The sequence below is a fragment of the Camelus bactrianus genome, chromosome 19 (genome assembly GCF_048773025.1).
Source record: "Camelus bactrianus isolate YW-2024 breed Bactrian camel chromosome 19, ASM4877302v1, whole genome shotgun sequence".
In the NCBI taxonomy this organism is placed as follows: domain Eukaryota; kingdom Metazoa; phylum Chordata; class Mammalia; order Artiodactyla; family Camelidae; genus Camelus; species Camelus bactrianus.
Genome location: NC_133557.1, coordinates 13963883 through 13979222, shown reverse-complemented (window position 1 = coordinate 13979222; position 15340 = coordinate 13963883). Strand labels below are relative to the sequence as shown.

General features: G+C 48.9%; 1 protein-coding gene across 3 annotated transcripts; it reads right to left on the bottom strand.

Moving 5' to 3' along the window:
- Positions 1 to 466: 466 nt before the first annotated feature.
- Positions 467 to 11019, bottom strand: TLDC2 (TBC/LysM-associated domain containing 2). Of its 3 annotated transcripts, none has more exons than XM_045520964.2 (7): positions 9824 to 11019; positions 8158 to 8249; positions 6731 to 6898; positions 5911 to 6063; positions 5598 to 5714; positions 2152 to 2225; positions 467 to 1125 (listed from the first exon to the last, which is right to left on the bottom strand). In XM_045520964.2, exons 2-7 carry the CDS (start codon positions 8188 to 8190, stop codon positions 990 to 992), a joined length of 681 nt encoding a protein of 226 aa, XP_045376920.1. In that variant the 5' UTR covers positions 8191 to 8249; positions 9824 to 11019; the 3' UTR covers positions 467 to 989. The 3 variants fall into 3 exon arrangements, with proteins under 3 accessions (XP_045376920.1, XP_010959064.1, XP_045376921.1); XM_010960762.3 differs by having other exon boundaries at positions 5619 to 5714; XM_045520965.2 differs by having other exon boundaries at positions 8158 to 8217.
- Positions 11020 to 15340: the final 4321 nt, after the last annotated feature.

Sequence of the window (15340 nt, the reverse complement as noted above, 5' to 3'; positions counted from 1 at the left end):
TGTCTTCCTGATGGCTTTCTCTCACACTTGGGTGCTCAGTTTTGACCCCTTTGTGCAAAGGAACTGTGTTTTGTCCAGGAATGTGCCAGATATTTCTTTATACCTTGTGTTGGGCCTGCACGTGAGGGGATGGTATTAACAGGACCTCCATTACTTGGTTTTCCTCATTCAATAATGGCAAGTAATGACCTAATAAAGAATATTCTTCTGGCAGGAGACAGGCACTAACATGGGAAGGGATATGGATTGGTGGGGGGGAGTTCTGAGCTCTGAGTTCTGAGAACGTATCCTTCCTCCTTTTTAACCTACATGAGGTTCCCATCTACAGAATTTCAGCTTCATCCAAATATGCATATTGTTCATTTGCTGCTTTCATAGTTTCCTCGTGGAATTAAATAAGAGATTTGTAGGCACCCAGCACAATGGTGGCAGGCAGAAAGCCCTCAGTGTTCTAGGAAAAGAAGGATGCCACTGGAGTCTTTATTTATTTCAGTGGTTGAGTCCAGATGTCAGAGGTTTGACAGTATTTAAAGTTAAAATAATTTCCAAAACACATAGAGTAGAATCTCGTAAGATGTAGACATGCATCTCCTTGGAAGATTGTCCGGAAGAGTGTGTATGAAGATGTTAGTGTTTCGAGGAGTGGTTGAATTTTAGGCAATTTCTATTTTTTATATCTTCTGTTTTTCTATAATAAACATGTATTAGTTGTATAGTTTCTAAAAAGATCGTTTTCAGGAGGCACTTTGTGCTGCTTGGGTAAGGTGCACGTGTCTTTTCTTGGACTCCTTCAAAGTCCCCTCTCCAGGAGAACATTGCCTGTCTCCATGCCTATCTTGGTCCTCAGGCAATGAGAGGCTGGCTCACAACCACAGTCAGCACTAGGACACTTCACCATCTGCGTTTGGGACAGAATAAGCTGCCCTGTGAGAGGGAGGTGGCATCCATGGGCAGGTCCAAGCCTCAGGAAGCTGCCCTCCCCGAGGACATCAGCTCAGAACCCAGGCCTCCAGCTCCTTGATGCAGAACTGCTCCTGCCGGGCCAGCACCTCATTGTTGAAGGTTGCACAGGGGTGGCTGACCCCGTGATACAAGTCTCCATCCAACCACAGCCCAAAGTGGCCACTAAAGAGAAGAGGGAAGTCGGCATGGCTCACTGCTGGGTGTTGAGACCTTTGAGATCTGAACCAGCAGCCCTTGGCCACACCATGACCACAGCCCCATTTTTTCTTGGTTTGATCTCCCCTTAAATCAATTTATCCTGAACTGTTACAGACTCACATGTTGTTCCCCACAGGGTTTGGAGCATTTTTCTTTTTACAGTTCAACGATTTTGGTAGATGGAGTGGTACAACCATCCCCACAAGCCAGCTTTAGAACATTTGGGACGTTTTAAGATGACAACGCTTAACCAAAGGAGTGACTCTCACTAGCATGGACTCTGAGCACAAAACACGTCGGAGAGCATCCACTCTAATCCCCATGTTTGACAGCAGACCTAGACGAGCTGGGACCTGGGTTACCGCAGATCAGCAATGGCTGCTGCGTTCTGTGCCAGGCTGCCTCTCAGTGGAGGCTTTTCAGGCAGTTGGGAGAGCAGAGAATTTGCTTGGTACTAGTCAAACAATGCTTTCATCTCTGCCCTCAGGATAAGATTTATTCTGCCTGAATGTGCAGGTCACACCAGGGGTGAAACTAACCTTGTCTTCCTAACCCACTCCACCTCCCGACCCCAACACACACACACTGAGTGCCTGGACAGATGCCTCCCTGCCTCCACTGAGATGTTCCCTAGGATTACGGGGCTGACAGGTAAATTTGAGGTTTGCTTATCCCTTAACTCTAGACTCGTCCAACCATGGGAAATGCTATTCCCAAAGCTACAAAAATTCAGACTAAGCTGTCACCAACTGAACACTGGGGGAAAGCTCACACCATCCTCTCCTCCTGATTTTGACTTAGAGTGAAGTTGAGGGGGTTGGCTGGGGGACTGGGCAGCACCCCAGTGGGGTGTTGAAGGGATAATCTTCAGGGTTTACCAGCAGCCTCCCCAGTTTGTCTGGGGCAGCCTAGCCCAGCCTTTCCAGATAGGAAGAGGGACCAGAGCACAGAGCACTCCGAGATTCCAAACTTGAGGACTGAGACACGCACCTGCCACAGCCCATCATCAGTGAATCCAAGTCTCCTTTCACAAAGAAGGAGTTCCTTCCTGTCCACTTAAAGACCTGTGATGAGAAAAAGAAAAAAAAAATTTTTTTTAATTCAAAAACAAAGACCTGTGAAGACAAGAGAGCCTCCGGTTACTGAGTCCTGCCCTTGCTGTTAGACTTTACACCACTGGGTGGCAGTGTTGTGGAGGGAACAGAACATCCAGGCCCCAAATAAGCTGTAGGAAGTACTCTGGGCTCCTGCTTCTTGCAATGTCTTTCTAGTCTCCCTGGAGTTCACCTCCTCTTGCCCTCCAGTCTGAATTCCCACAGCCCCAAAGCCCCTCTGTTCTAGGAATAGACCAGAACCCTCTGAGGTTTCCTGCTTCCAAAGCTGGAGAGGGGAGGGGAAAAGTTCAGGTCAGGAGTTGGGCCCTGATTCTACTATTAACTGTTTCCTCATCTCACTGGAGTAACACCAAGCCTGCTCACCCTCCAGGGCTGCCTCACACCCAGTTCCTCAGCAAGTCTTGTGGGACTCACCCCAAAGAGCCCCCCCCCCCCCCGCCTCCACCGTATCTGTCCCATCCATCCCAACCAGTCTCTCCTCCCTGGATCACAGCCTCCTAATGGGTCTCTGATTCCACTGTCTTCTGCCCACAGCCCATCTCTGCACTGCAGTCTGAGTGATCTATTCAGAATCTAATCAGATATTAGTCCTACTCTGCTAAAGCCCTCCAATGGCTTCCCCTGGCAATAGGACTAAAATCTGGCTCCTGATAACAGCCGAAAGCCCAGCCTGCTCTGCCCCTGATTTTCTCTCCTGCCTTTTCTCCCCTTTACTGACTACACTTCAGCTACACTGACCCTTGACCAGAGGACACTCGAAGCTATTGTTTCTTTAGGACCCTCACGTGTGCTCATCCCTCTGCCCGGAATGCTTTCCCCCTCAATCTTCAGATGGCCCACTTCCCATCTTTCAGCCCAAATGTCAACCCAGAGAAATTTCCTGGACCATGCTCTCTAAAGTAGCCCTTCCTCCCAGGCCCCGTTCATGTGCCAACGTGCCATTGCCCACCCTGCTAACTTGTAAGCATCTTTATTCTGGCAGTATTCCCAAGACACGGTATAGATGTTTGTTGAATGAACAAGTTATTCTAGAGTCAATTTAGCTAATAAAAAGATTTTTAAAGGGCCGCACAAGTATGGCATATTATTACCTGTAAATCAGTTGCAAAAAAATGCTCTGAGCAACCAAAATGTTTTTAGCAAGAAGATGGAAGAATAAAAGAAAGATAAGCCCTGGCTCAGAAGAGATGAGATAATATTAACAAGTGGCCAGGAGAAGACAGAAACATTCAACTCCTCTAGTTTCCTCAAGGAACATGACCTTCAAACTGGAAAAAAGGAAGATAAATATTGTTACAGAAGAAAAGTAAGACCATGGTCATGGTGCTTCTTGGAATAGTGGTCAAGGAACTGCTGGGAATTCATGAAGAATACAAGAGGTGCCAGAAGACCAAAGATAGGCAAAAACTTTTTATTAATTTTTTGAAAAGATGAGATTCCATAACAACAGCATGGGAAGACTATAGTGATCCCCTGAAAAGATTATTCCTTCCATTCAAGAATTTTTTCTTATTTTTTTATTTTTTAGCATTTAGTACCAGACACGTTTTAGGTGCCTGTTTAGAACAGTGAACATAACAGACAAAAATTCCTGCCTCATGGGACTCCCATTCTAGTAGCAGGAGGCAGGTAAGTAAAACAAATAGTATGTTAGGTGGTGACAACTGCAAAGGAGAAAAATACAGAGAAAGGTGATAAGGGTTTCCGGGGGCTGGAGTGTTGTAAATTTAAAGGGAGGGCCCTGCTGAGAGAGTGACGTCTGAGTCCTGAAGGAAATGAGAACTGATCCACATGGAAGTCCCATGAAGAGCACACAAGACAGAACAGTGTGTGCAAAGGCCCTGAGGTAGGAATAGGCCTGCATGTTTAAGGGCCAGTTCAGAGGTCAGTGTGGCTACAGCAGAGTGAGGGAAAGGGAAAGTAGCAAGAAATGACATCAGAAAGAGGCCAGAAGGCATAGGGACTTGTAGGTTATTGTAAAGGCTTTGATTTTTCTCTGAGGGAGAAAAAAGCCACTGGCAGCTTGAAGCCAATGAGTGATGTGGTCTGACTTACCTTTTAAAAGGATCACTTCAGATAATGTGATGACTGAAGGTAGAAGTGTTAGGAGGCTGTAGCAGAACACAGGCAAGTAATGATGGTGGCTTGAACTAGGGTGACAGCAAAGGTGGGAAGTGGTGGATTCTGGATAGAGACAGAAAAAGGAGGAGCCATCAGGATTCCTCGACATCTCAGATGTAGGGTGTGAAAGAAAGAAGAGCTAAGAAATTTTCCAAAATGTTTGGTCTTGAGGGCCAGAAAGACAGAAGTTTCATTAGCTTTGTCAGGGAAGGTGGCAGGAGGAACTGATTTTCGGGGGGGGGGGGGAATCAGGAGTGCAGCTTTGAACATGTGAGGCTCCCAATGCCATGTCTGAGATCCAGATGGAGACGCTGGGTAGTGATGGGGTGTGTGTGAGTCCAGACTCCAGAGGAAGAGGCCATCAGCACGTGGATGGCGTGGAAAGCTGTAAGGATGGATGAGACATCAAAGGAAAAGTGGGCAGTCAGAGAAGAGATGAGAACCAAAAACTGAGCTCTAGGACCCTCTGAAGGTAAAAAGTTGGAGAGATGAGGAGGAACCAGCACAGAATTCTGCCAAGGAGCTGTCAGCACTACTGCCCTGGGGAAGATTGTAGACCTTTAGAACCCTGCAAGGCCAGTGGTGATGACCAGTATCCAGCATGGGTTTACTGTAAACAATGGACCCCTTTCCTCTTTTCTGATAAGATTACCAGACTGGCTGATGGAGTAGATATGGTGTGTTTTGTCTTTAGCAAGGCAGTCAGTCCAAGCTCCTTGTGACTGCCTTGTCATGTGACCAGATGACTGTGTTGCTGGATGTATCTGTAGGTGTCTTGCTCTGTGCACTGGGGAGAAGGTCTCTAAGAGCAAACCAAGGCACCTGGAACTACTGCTTCCTCTATTTTGTATTTCTACTCCCTTCAACTTCCTTTTCCCTCTCTGTTAAATCAGCTCGGCAAAACCCTAGTAGTGGATGAACCCTCCCTGTGCCTGAATCTGCGATGCTGAATATTGCTAGAGAAAAGCACACACCAAACTAAATGGCCTTTGAATTCAACAGTTGGCACTGACAAACCTCCTCTCAAGCCAGTCACTGGTTGCCAGGGACTGAGGCCAAGGGGGATGCTCTGCCTCCCACTGTCCGGCTGCACTCTGTCTGCAGAAGGATGGGAGGACACCAGGCACCCAGCACAGGGGTTGGAACTGAGGGCCACTGAGACCCTGGGTTCTTTGTCCTGCCATGGATCCCACTCCCTACCTGGAAGGTTAAGAACATCACCTTCAGCTGTGGAGAGAAGGAGAAGAGGAATGTCTCGCCAGTACCATAGAAGCCTTTGCTGAGTCGAATGGCCGAGGAGGAGAAGGCCCCAAACATCTAGAAAGCAGAAGAGCTTTCAGTTTGCAGCTGGAAGGGAGTTGGAGGTCCTCTGGCAACCCTGCACTCCAGACGTGGTAACGTAGGCTCGTCCTAGAGACGTGCCTGGGGAGCGTGGGGCAGAGCTGGGGCATGGAGAGCTCTGAGAGGCCCATCAGCATTCACCGTTCCATTAACCCTCCCTGGCACGGCTCACCTGCCCGTCCTGGTCCCTGAGCACCAGCAGCGCCGGCCCACTGTGGCCCTCCATCTGCCTGTACAGGCTCCGCAGACTGAAGCCATCCCTCGACGTGCAGAAGGCCAGGCTCCAGGAGCGTCCAGTGAGCCTCGGAGGGAGGTGAAGGCTGAGCTGGGGACAGGGCTGGAGGTGAGTGAGGGCTCCTGGTCCTCCCCACTCCTTGCTTCATATCCTTGGAGTCCCAGAAGGACTGAGGTTAAACAGCCGCCACTCACAGGCATGGTGCTTTACAGAGTAGCTTACTGTTTACAGGGGACTTGCACACCCGTTAGCAGTAGCCCTCAGAGAGAGATTATTATTCCCATTTTACAGATAAGGAAACTGAGGCTCAGGGATGTTGAAGCAACTTGTCTAAAGCCCACTGGGGAGTATGCGGCAGAGCCAGAATTTGAACCCAGGTCAGGGGGTTCACCTCGGCCTCTAGCAGCCAGAGAACAGATGAGATGCTGAATTCCTCTTCCTGATCCCCACACTTCATCCTCCCACCCCCTCCCCAGCTTTGGCATTAGTTCCCAAGGACTGGTTCTACTAAAGAATAAGATTATTTCACTATATCCTTAAACTCCTGGCCCAGTGAAGATGGTTGTGCTAGTATCACTGGATCATTTTACAAGGAAAGAAAGCCCAGAGGGGAGAAATGATTCACCCAAGGTGACACAGTGAGCTTAAGACAGAGCAGGAATGGCCCAGGTGTCCTTGGACCTGGCCAGGGTAGGGCAGGAGGGTGGGACCCTTAGGCTCAGGGCTGAAGTCCTTGTGCCATGATCTGTGCTCGAACCTGCCTAATCTCCGAGGCTCCCAGGACCTGACTGGCTTCTGCCAGCTGGGGCTCCGCGGGATCTTCAGGAACAGGAGCTGGGGCTGGGGCTGCCTCCTCCTCCTTCTCCTCTTCCCCTTTCTCTTCCTTACCCTCCTCCCCGGACAGAGCATCCTCCACCTGGCTGGGCTGTGAAGACACAAAGAGGCCTGGTGAGTCCAGGGACAAGGAGACACCAGTTTCCACATCTCCACAGCCTGAGAGCCTCGGCGGCCTCACCACCCCTGCCCAGGCCCCTGCAACTGCCAGCCCAGCCCAGGGAGCCTGGGAAGCGGCCACGACAGACCAGCCCCTGCCCCTGCCTCCAGCTGGCTCCCTCTAGGGCTCCTGCCAGCCACGCCCATCGGATGTGGCTGAGGGCCCCGCGGTTTGTCTGCCTGTCTGCTCTAGATCCAGAGTGGGGGTCAGGGATTGAGTGCTAAACTAGGGGGCAGGAGAGAAGGGCAGGTGGCAGCCCAGCCCTGGGAGCCGCAACTGTGTGCATTTGCACATGAAATAACGATAATAGTGATAATAATGAATAATATACAGCACACATCATACAGACCTGTGTGAAATGCTTGCTGTGTGTGAGCTCTCTGAATTTTCCCAAGAATCCTGAGAAGAATGTGCTCATTATCCTCATTTCACAGAGGAAGAAAACAAGGCCCAGAGGCTTCCCTGTCAGCCGGTGAAACGATGCGTGGTCACAGGTGAGACAACGGGCAGGTTTGTGTAAAGTACGCATTCGTCTGTGTGAATCTGTGTGTTGCTGAAAACAGAGTTGTGGAGGCAAATGAGTGTGAGCGGGTGTTGAATGCAGCTTTGTGTATTACCTATCAATGTGTTTGTGAGTGTGAGTTGGGATCATGTAAATATGTGTCAGTGGGCACGGATGTTGGGCAGGGATGGTGATGTATTCATTCATTCATTCATTCATTCTCTCCACTGAGCTTCCACTCTGTACCAGAGTGTGTGCTTGAGTGTGTGTGGGTATGTGTGTGTGAGCACACACACGCCTGCACATGATGACCTCAGGGCTTTTCATGAGAAGGAGAGACTTCCTTGAGATTGAAGGGGTGGACAGGACACTGCTCTCCTGTTTCCCAGGTTCAGGCCTAAGGAGGGGGTCCTAGCTGTACGGGCTTCTGGACAGAGCCCCATCTGACACCCACTCCAGGGAGGAAGGGATGGAGACAGCAGTCTGCTCCCTGAGGATCTCAGGACCATGGAGCTGAGCACTAAGGTGGCAGGTTCCTGTGTCCTTGCTTTGAACCCTGGGCCAGCTGGGGAGGGGCTTAGAAGGGGGACCCACCTGAATCCGACCCTGGCCCAGGCCCCACCCTGCCAGAGATGTCACCTCCCTCTGCCTTTCCTGACCGCCCCCCAGCCCAAGCTGGGCCCCTTACCAGCCGAGTGTAACGCCAGCGGAGACCTTTCATCCTCTTGTCGGAGCCCGGGCCTCAGCCCTGCCAGGGGAGGAAGCACCGGTGGGTGAGGCCTAGAGATGAGAGGGAGAGGCCTGGGGCACACCCGGCTGGCTCCATGCCCATCCCGCTGCCCTTTGCTCCCTCTCACCTGTCACTCCCAGGCCAGCTTGTCATTGGGTGCGTCTGAGGTCAGCTATACTCGGCATTCAAAGCCGCAGTTGTAACACATGTTAGCTGTAAATTCTAGTTGTGATTCCTCCCACCTCCTTGCCCTTCTGGCAGCCTGGCCTATGCACTGTGGCCTTTAGGCAGCTGTCTGAACCCCCAGACCAGGGGTCTGGGGCCTCTAACTCCCTGTATGACCTCGCATAAGTCCTTGGGCCTCAGTTTCCCCACATGTAACATGTTGGGCTGGATCAGAGGCCATCACAGTACTGATGGCCTGCAATTCAGTTTCCTCTCAAAGCTGCTATAACATCAACTTGAAAGGGGCCAAGCTACACCAAAGGGTAGACCTTTAAAAAAAAATAAAATAAAAACAAACTTCGTTCTTCTAATTAAAAAGCAATACATGTTTACTATAGAAAATTTGAGGAATCTAGAAAGGAATAAAAAATATAAAGATAGTCATAATTCCATCTCTCAAAGATAAACTCTCAACCCCTAAAGAGTTTTCCCGCCTTTTATATTTATTTCACATATATGTGTATACACACATTTGTAAATAGATCATACCACGTATAGTGCTTTTTCCACTTAACAAATGAAAAATTTCCAACTACATTCAGTACCTTTTGAACCCATGATTTTTAATGGCTGCGTATGATTTCATCGTAGGATATACATCATTTATTTCTCAAAATGTTTGACATTTTGTTTGCTTCTAATTTTCTGTGATTATAAATAACATTGTAATGAGCTTCCTTGTTCATAAATCTGATATCTTTTATGATGAATTTCAAAAATTGAATAATGGCTCAAAGGGCATTCACACGTTCTTTTTTTCTTTTTTCATTCACACATTCTTGATAAATGTTTTCAACAAGACTTCCCAGCTGACTCATGTTCAGGTACCTTTAGGGAATTTCAGGATAATATCTTTCTGATCATCATGTCTCACACCCTTAAATTACAAATAAGGAGACTACCACTCAGAAAACAGAAGGGACTGACCTCAACCACATGAGAGTGTAACATGGTAGTTCAGAGCACAGGCTCTGGAGTCAGGGAGTTGAAATCCTAGTTTTGCCTTTTACTTGCTGTGTGACCTTGGGCAAGTTACTTAACATCTCTGTGCTTCAGTCTCCTTTTCTGTAGAAATACTAATACCTATCTATCTGATTGGGCTATTATAAGAGTTAAGGAATATAATGCCTGAGGAACTAGGGTGCTGAGCCAGGCCCCCATCCTTCTGTTCTTAGTTCAGTGAGATAACCCACAGTGCCTGGTGTTTGGTGAGAGCTGGATAAATGACAATGCTGATTGCTATCCTCTCACACTGCCCCTCTGAGACATTCAGGGCTCAAGTCCCTGACAAACGGCCACTCAGTCTCTACACCTGTGGGACAGACAGTCACTCAGTCACTCACAGGCTGAGTAGCTCACTGGGGAAGGGAAAGGCAGGAACCGTACAGAATGTACTCACCTTGCCAGGTCTCAGCTTCTGGTGACCTCCTCTAGCCTCTCCAGCCTATGCAGCCCGATGGCTCCCTTAGTGCATCTCCTGGATCCCACAGAGAAGGGGCCACTTCCAGAACTGACCCTGTCCACCTGGTGGTCTGAACAAAGCAGATTTAGCTCTGCACCCTGGTCTCCCAGCAGGCAGCTAGTACTTCTGCCCCAGCTGGGCCCCAGCCCTCCGTCCTGGCTCTTATACCTGCCCAGGGGGTGGCAGGTCCTGGCCCTGCGCCTGCTCTGGTTCCAGCTGGGAAGGCCTGACAGTGATTATCCTTCAGCAGAAACTCAAATCCCATAAACAAGCCTTGTCACCTCTGGCCCCCAGCTCTGCCCCTGCCAGCCTAAAGAGGTGAGGTTTACCGAACTCCTTGGCTCAAACCTGGAGCCTCTCCCCACAGCTACCAGGTGCCACCTGGTGCCTGAAGCCCACCACGGAATGCCCGTCCCTTAGGGGCACAAATGTTACAGGAAAGGGTCATGCTGTGCAGCTCCCCATCAATCTCCCGGTGCTGCAGCAGAGGCCCCAGCTGGTGGGGGAGGAGAGGCGGCCCTGCTCTGTCCCTGCCGGCTTCCCCTCTCTCGGATGGGCTGGGGATTCTTCCCTCACTGGGTGACAGCATGCCCAGGAAGCCCAGTGTCAGGCTCTCAGTGGGGTTATTTCTCTGTCCCTGCTCATCGTGGGACTTCAGTGAATGCTGTGCGTTTGAAATACAGAACCTCAAGGTTGGAAGGGGCTTCAGCAGTCCCAGAGCAAGCGGCCTCCACTCAGGGAAGGAGCACTTGGAAAAAATCTGCCCACCAAATGTCACCCTGCCTCTGGTGGAGCCACTCCCTTGAGGGCTCACTCTGTCTTCACACAGCTGAAAGAGACCCCACTTCTGCTGGCCATGGTGGAAAAGACTTGGGTCCCCAGATCCTCTCCCCACGGCCAGGTCTCCTGGGGCAAGGCCCCCTCCAGGAAGGGTGGGACACCACAAGGACTTGTATTATGGGGCAAACAGGCAAGTGTGGAGCCCTGTTGCCACCTCAAACATGGCTATTGCAATATGTGTTTGAACTATACACAGCTCAGGAGGTCACACATCTGGTCCTTGCTGCTTTTAGGGCCCCTCTCCCAAGTCTATTTTCTCCATGCTCATTTCCTGAACCTTAGGGCACTTTGAGGAACCAGTGAGATTCGCCCTGCTGTCCATTCCTTGTCCTTGTGTCCAGGAAAATTCAGAATGTGACCTGGCAGCAACGCCAATTGCCATGGAATTAATCTCTAAAAAGCTTCCACGATGAGATTCTAGGAGCCAGAGTGATGAACTTCCCAGCTCTGCATTGCAGCCTGCCTTCTCCTTTCTCCCCAAGAACATACACCGCCTCTTTCAGAGCTGCAGAAGTCATTGCCAGGAAACAATTTCACTGTCCAATAAAAGGGGGAAAGGTTAAGTGACCCATGGAACATCCACTCTGAATACTTATTTCTAAGTATTAAAAGTGATGTTTGCTAAGAGCTTATAAATGCATGGGGAAATGCTTCTGCTACTAAAGTGGAGAAAAGCAGGATATAAAACTGGGTATGCGGTACGGTTTCAGCTATGCGAAATAAACCTGAATTCGTTATGAGAAAATGACTAGACTACACCTGGTGTTTGCTGGGCTGTGGCTTCACTTTGGGTGGGTGCATCACGTACCCTCCTCACACACCCTGGGATGTCTGGTGTCCAGGCTCAGACCACTCTTACTGACAGGCTTTGCCCTCCTCACACAACTCCCACTTCTTCGTCTCCTCACTCTCAGCCAGAGACTTTATTCTTCATTGAGAAAGCAGAAGCCATTATCAGTCACTCCCTCAGCTTCCCGACAGACCCACCTGCCTCTCACCTATCTCTTCTGCCTTCCCTCCAGGATAATGGAAAGCCAGTCCTGCTCCCTGGATCAGTCCCTCTCTGCCTCTCCTGCCCTGTCTCTATCTCTGCCTCTTCTATCTCCCGCATGTCCCCCACCCCAACACAACAGTCCCCTCCACGACTGCTCCATCCTCTTCTCCCTACACTCCACTGCTACCTCCTGTTCACTCTTCAATCCGCCGCTTTTGGCATCTATCCCCCCACCCCTGCTCCTGTCAAGGTCCCCAGCAGCCTCCATGTCGCTCTGCAGGGAGCACTTTCCTGCTCTCATCTTCATCCAGCTTCTCCATTGCTTGACCCAGCAGCCCCCCCTCTTGGTACATTTACTCCTGACAACACGCTGTCTTGGTTTCCCTCCTCCCTCACTGGCCTCCCTCTTTGTCTTTTGTGGCTGGCTTCTCTTTCACCCACTCTCTAGAATGAGCAATTCTTTTTTCTTTCTTTTCTTTTTAATTTTCTCCTTTATTAAAGACATATTATGTGGCTATAGTATCATTTAATAAGATTCAAACAATTAATGATAGATGTTTTTGGAGTAATTATTGACAGCTCCCTTTATCTGTCTTCTCCCAATCTCATCCACTCTCGGAGGTAACAACTATTAATCTTTAAAATTTTTTTTAATGTAACTTTTTTAATTTTAAAAATTGAAGTACAGTTGATGTACAGTATTATGTAAGTTACAGGTGTACAATGTAGTGATTCACAATTTTTAAAGGTTGTGCTCCATTTATAGCTATTATAAAATAATGGCTATATTTCCCTGTGTTGTATAATGTATTTTTGTAGCTTATTTTATACAGAATAGTTTGTACTTCTTACTCCCCTACCCCTGTATTTCCCCTCTCCGCACTGGTAACCACTAGTTTGTGATAGACCCAGGAATTCTTAACTTCCTGGTTCTAGATCAGTTTTTCATCTCTCTTTAGACTCTCTCCCTGTGTGACCTCACCTGGACTCTGAATTTAAATATTGTCTAAATGCTGATGACTCTTCGTAACTCCAGACCAACTGCTTCCTTGGGCTCCACACTCATAGGTCAGTAGCCTAGATGGGTTCTTCATGTGGACTTCTCAATAGACATCTCAAACTGAACGTGTCCAGAGAGAGCTCTCCATTTCTCTCCAAGCCTGGTCTCTCTACCCTTGACCACCTCCAAGCTGTTTTCTTCAATGGTGCCATCATTTATCCGGTAACTAAAGCCAGAAACCTGGGAGCTGAACTTGACTTCATTTCTCTGATCCCTCACCTCCAGCCAAGGGTGTCTGGCTCTTCAAAGCTCTAGAGCAGATCTCAAGACTACGCTCTTCTTTCCCTCCCCACTGCCTCCACCCTCATCCAAGTCACTGTTATCTCTCTGAGTCTCATTCAATAGCCCCTTAATCCACCTTCTAGCATCCTCTTGCCATCAGGTAGAGTGATCTTTTTAAAACATAAATTAGATTCTATCATGCCCCTCCTTGCAAAGTCCCAATGGCTTGTCACTGCATTGATAATAAAGCCCCTGCTGAGGGCATCCCTGGGCCCCGCTGACCACTCCAGTTCTGTCTTGTCCTTTCCCTTTTATCCCTCATCAAGGGCCAGTCACATTGACCTTCTCACTCCCTCGAACATTTATCAAGCTTGGTCCTCCTTCAGGGTCTTTGCCCTTGCTGTTCCCTCTGCCTAGAATTCTCTTACTCTGGCTCTTTGAAGAATTCAGTTTAAATGTCACCTCCTCAGAGAGGCCTCCTTGACTACCCTATTTAAAGTAGGTTCCCCTACTAATTTCTTTAATTCTCCTTCAGCCAGTGGTTCGTATAAGGAACAAAACTTCTAGTTTTTTTTTTTTTTAAATCACATCCTCTTTGGAGCTTTCCAGAATTTAGTCTCCATTCAGTTTCCATCATGTTGGTCAATTTAGCTGCTTGAAAGGGAGAATAAACCATTCTCCCACTGAGTAATCAGCATCTTCATTTCTTACAATCTGATACATAATTGTTACAATCATTTAATGTTTCATGCCTTTTTAAATTTTTTTATTTATTATTTTTTGGGTGTAATTAGGTATTTGTTTATTTATATGGTGGTACTGGGGAGTGAACCCAGAACCTTGTGCATGCTAAGCATGCACTCTACCACTGAGCTATACCCTCCCCTATTTCATTCCTTCTTGAGTAGAGCTTTATATAGCACACACTGTCTTCCTGAGCCAGATACCACTCAACAGGCTCTGAAATTGGATGACCCTGGGTTCACATCATTCCCAGCCCTGCCACTTGCAAGCTGTATGACCTGGGACAAGCATTCCACTTATCCATTGCTGCATAACAAACTACATAAAAAATTAGTGGCTTAAAACAACAACAATTTTTTGCAGTTTGAGACAGCTCATTTCTGCTCCACTTGGCATCAGCTGGGGCAGCTCCAAGGCTGGGGGCTGAATCATCTGAAGGTTCACTCTGTCACATATCAGGGGCCTGCTCGGGACCAGACTTGTTGGCTGGAACACCTTCACATGGCCTCTCCACGAGGCCTGGGCTTCCTCCTAATGTGGTGGCTGAGTTCCAAGGGAGAGTGGATTGAGAGAGAGAGACAGAGACAGAGAGACACAGAGAGACGGAGGCAGAGAGAGACTGAGCTGGTCAGAGTCATACTGCCTTTTATGACTTAGCTTTGGAAGTCACAGTGTCACTTCTGCCATTCTTCATTGGTTGAGGCAGTCACAGAAGTTTGCTCAGGTTCAAGGGGAGGGAACATAGACCCTATCATTTAATGCCGTACTGCAAGAAAGAATAATTGGGGTGAGCTATATATTGCTGTACCTATCTTTGGAAAATACAATCAGCCACAAGAAGTTCCTAACCTTTCTGAGATCCTCCACTAAGTGCTGAACACAGAGCCTGGTATAAGTGCCCAGGGATCAGGAAGCCCTAGACGGCCTCCCCACCTGCCTGGAGTCAATTCTGGACCCCTGTCAGAAAGGACCCTGTCATCTGTTACACTAGACTAGACCAAGTAGGGTCTTCTGAGGCCCGGGAAGCAGGAGAGTCTGCCCTGGTCCTTGCCCCTGTGCCATGCCATGCCACACTGTTTGTGATGAATCTTTGGTGGCTCATCTCTCCACCTCTCTATACTGTGTGTTCCACGAGGTCAGAAACTCACCACTGACAAGTCCACCACTGTGTCCCTCAGGGTCCTACTTGGTACCTGTGGATTGGGTGAGTGGACAGTGGAGGCAGGGAAGCTGGTGCCTTGCTAGGAGGAGGTGGAAATGCCCCTGAAGAAGTGTTTGCAGAGAACCTGCTGAGTGGCCCTGCTCTATATCTGGCTCCCTGCAGGGGTACCTGGAGGAGGGAGCTGAGGATGGAGGGGGCACTCACACACATAGACACACTTCCATGGGGTGAAGCCATGCCTCACGGGAGAGGGTGTACCCAGGAGTGTATTTGCTGTGGTGGGGGAAGTGGGATGGAAACAAAGTGGACCTGATGCCAACTGTGTGTCAAGAGCAGGAGGAGATGCAGCAACAGGACCGGGGGGAGGAGGAGGAGGAGGAAGGAGAAAATGGGCAGGAGGAGGGAAAGGGAGAAATGGAAAAAGAAGGGGGA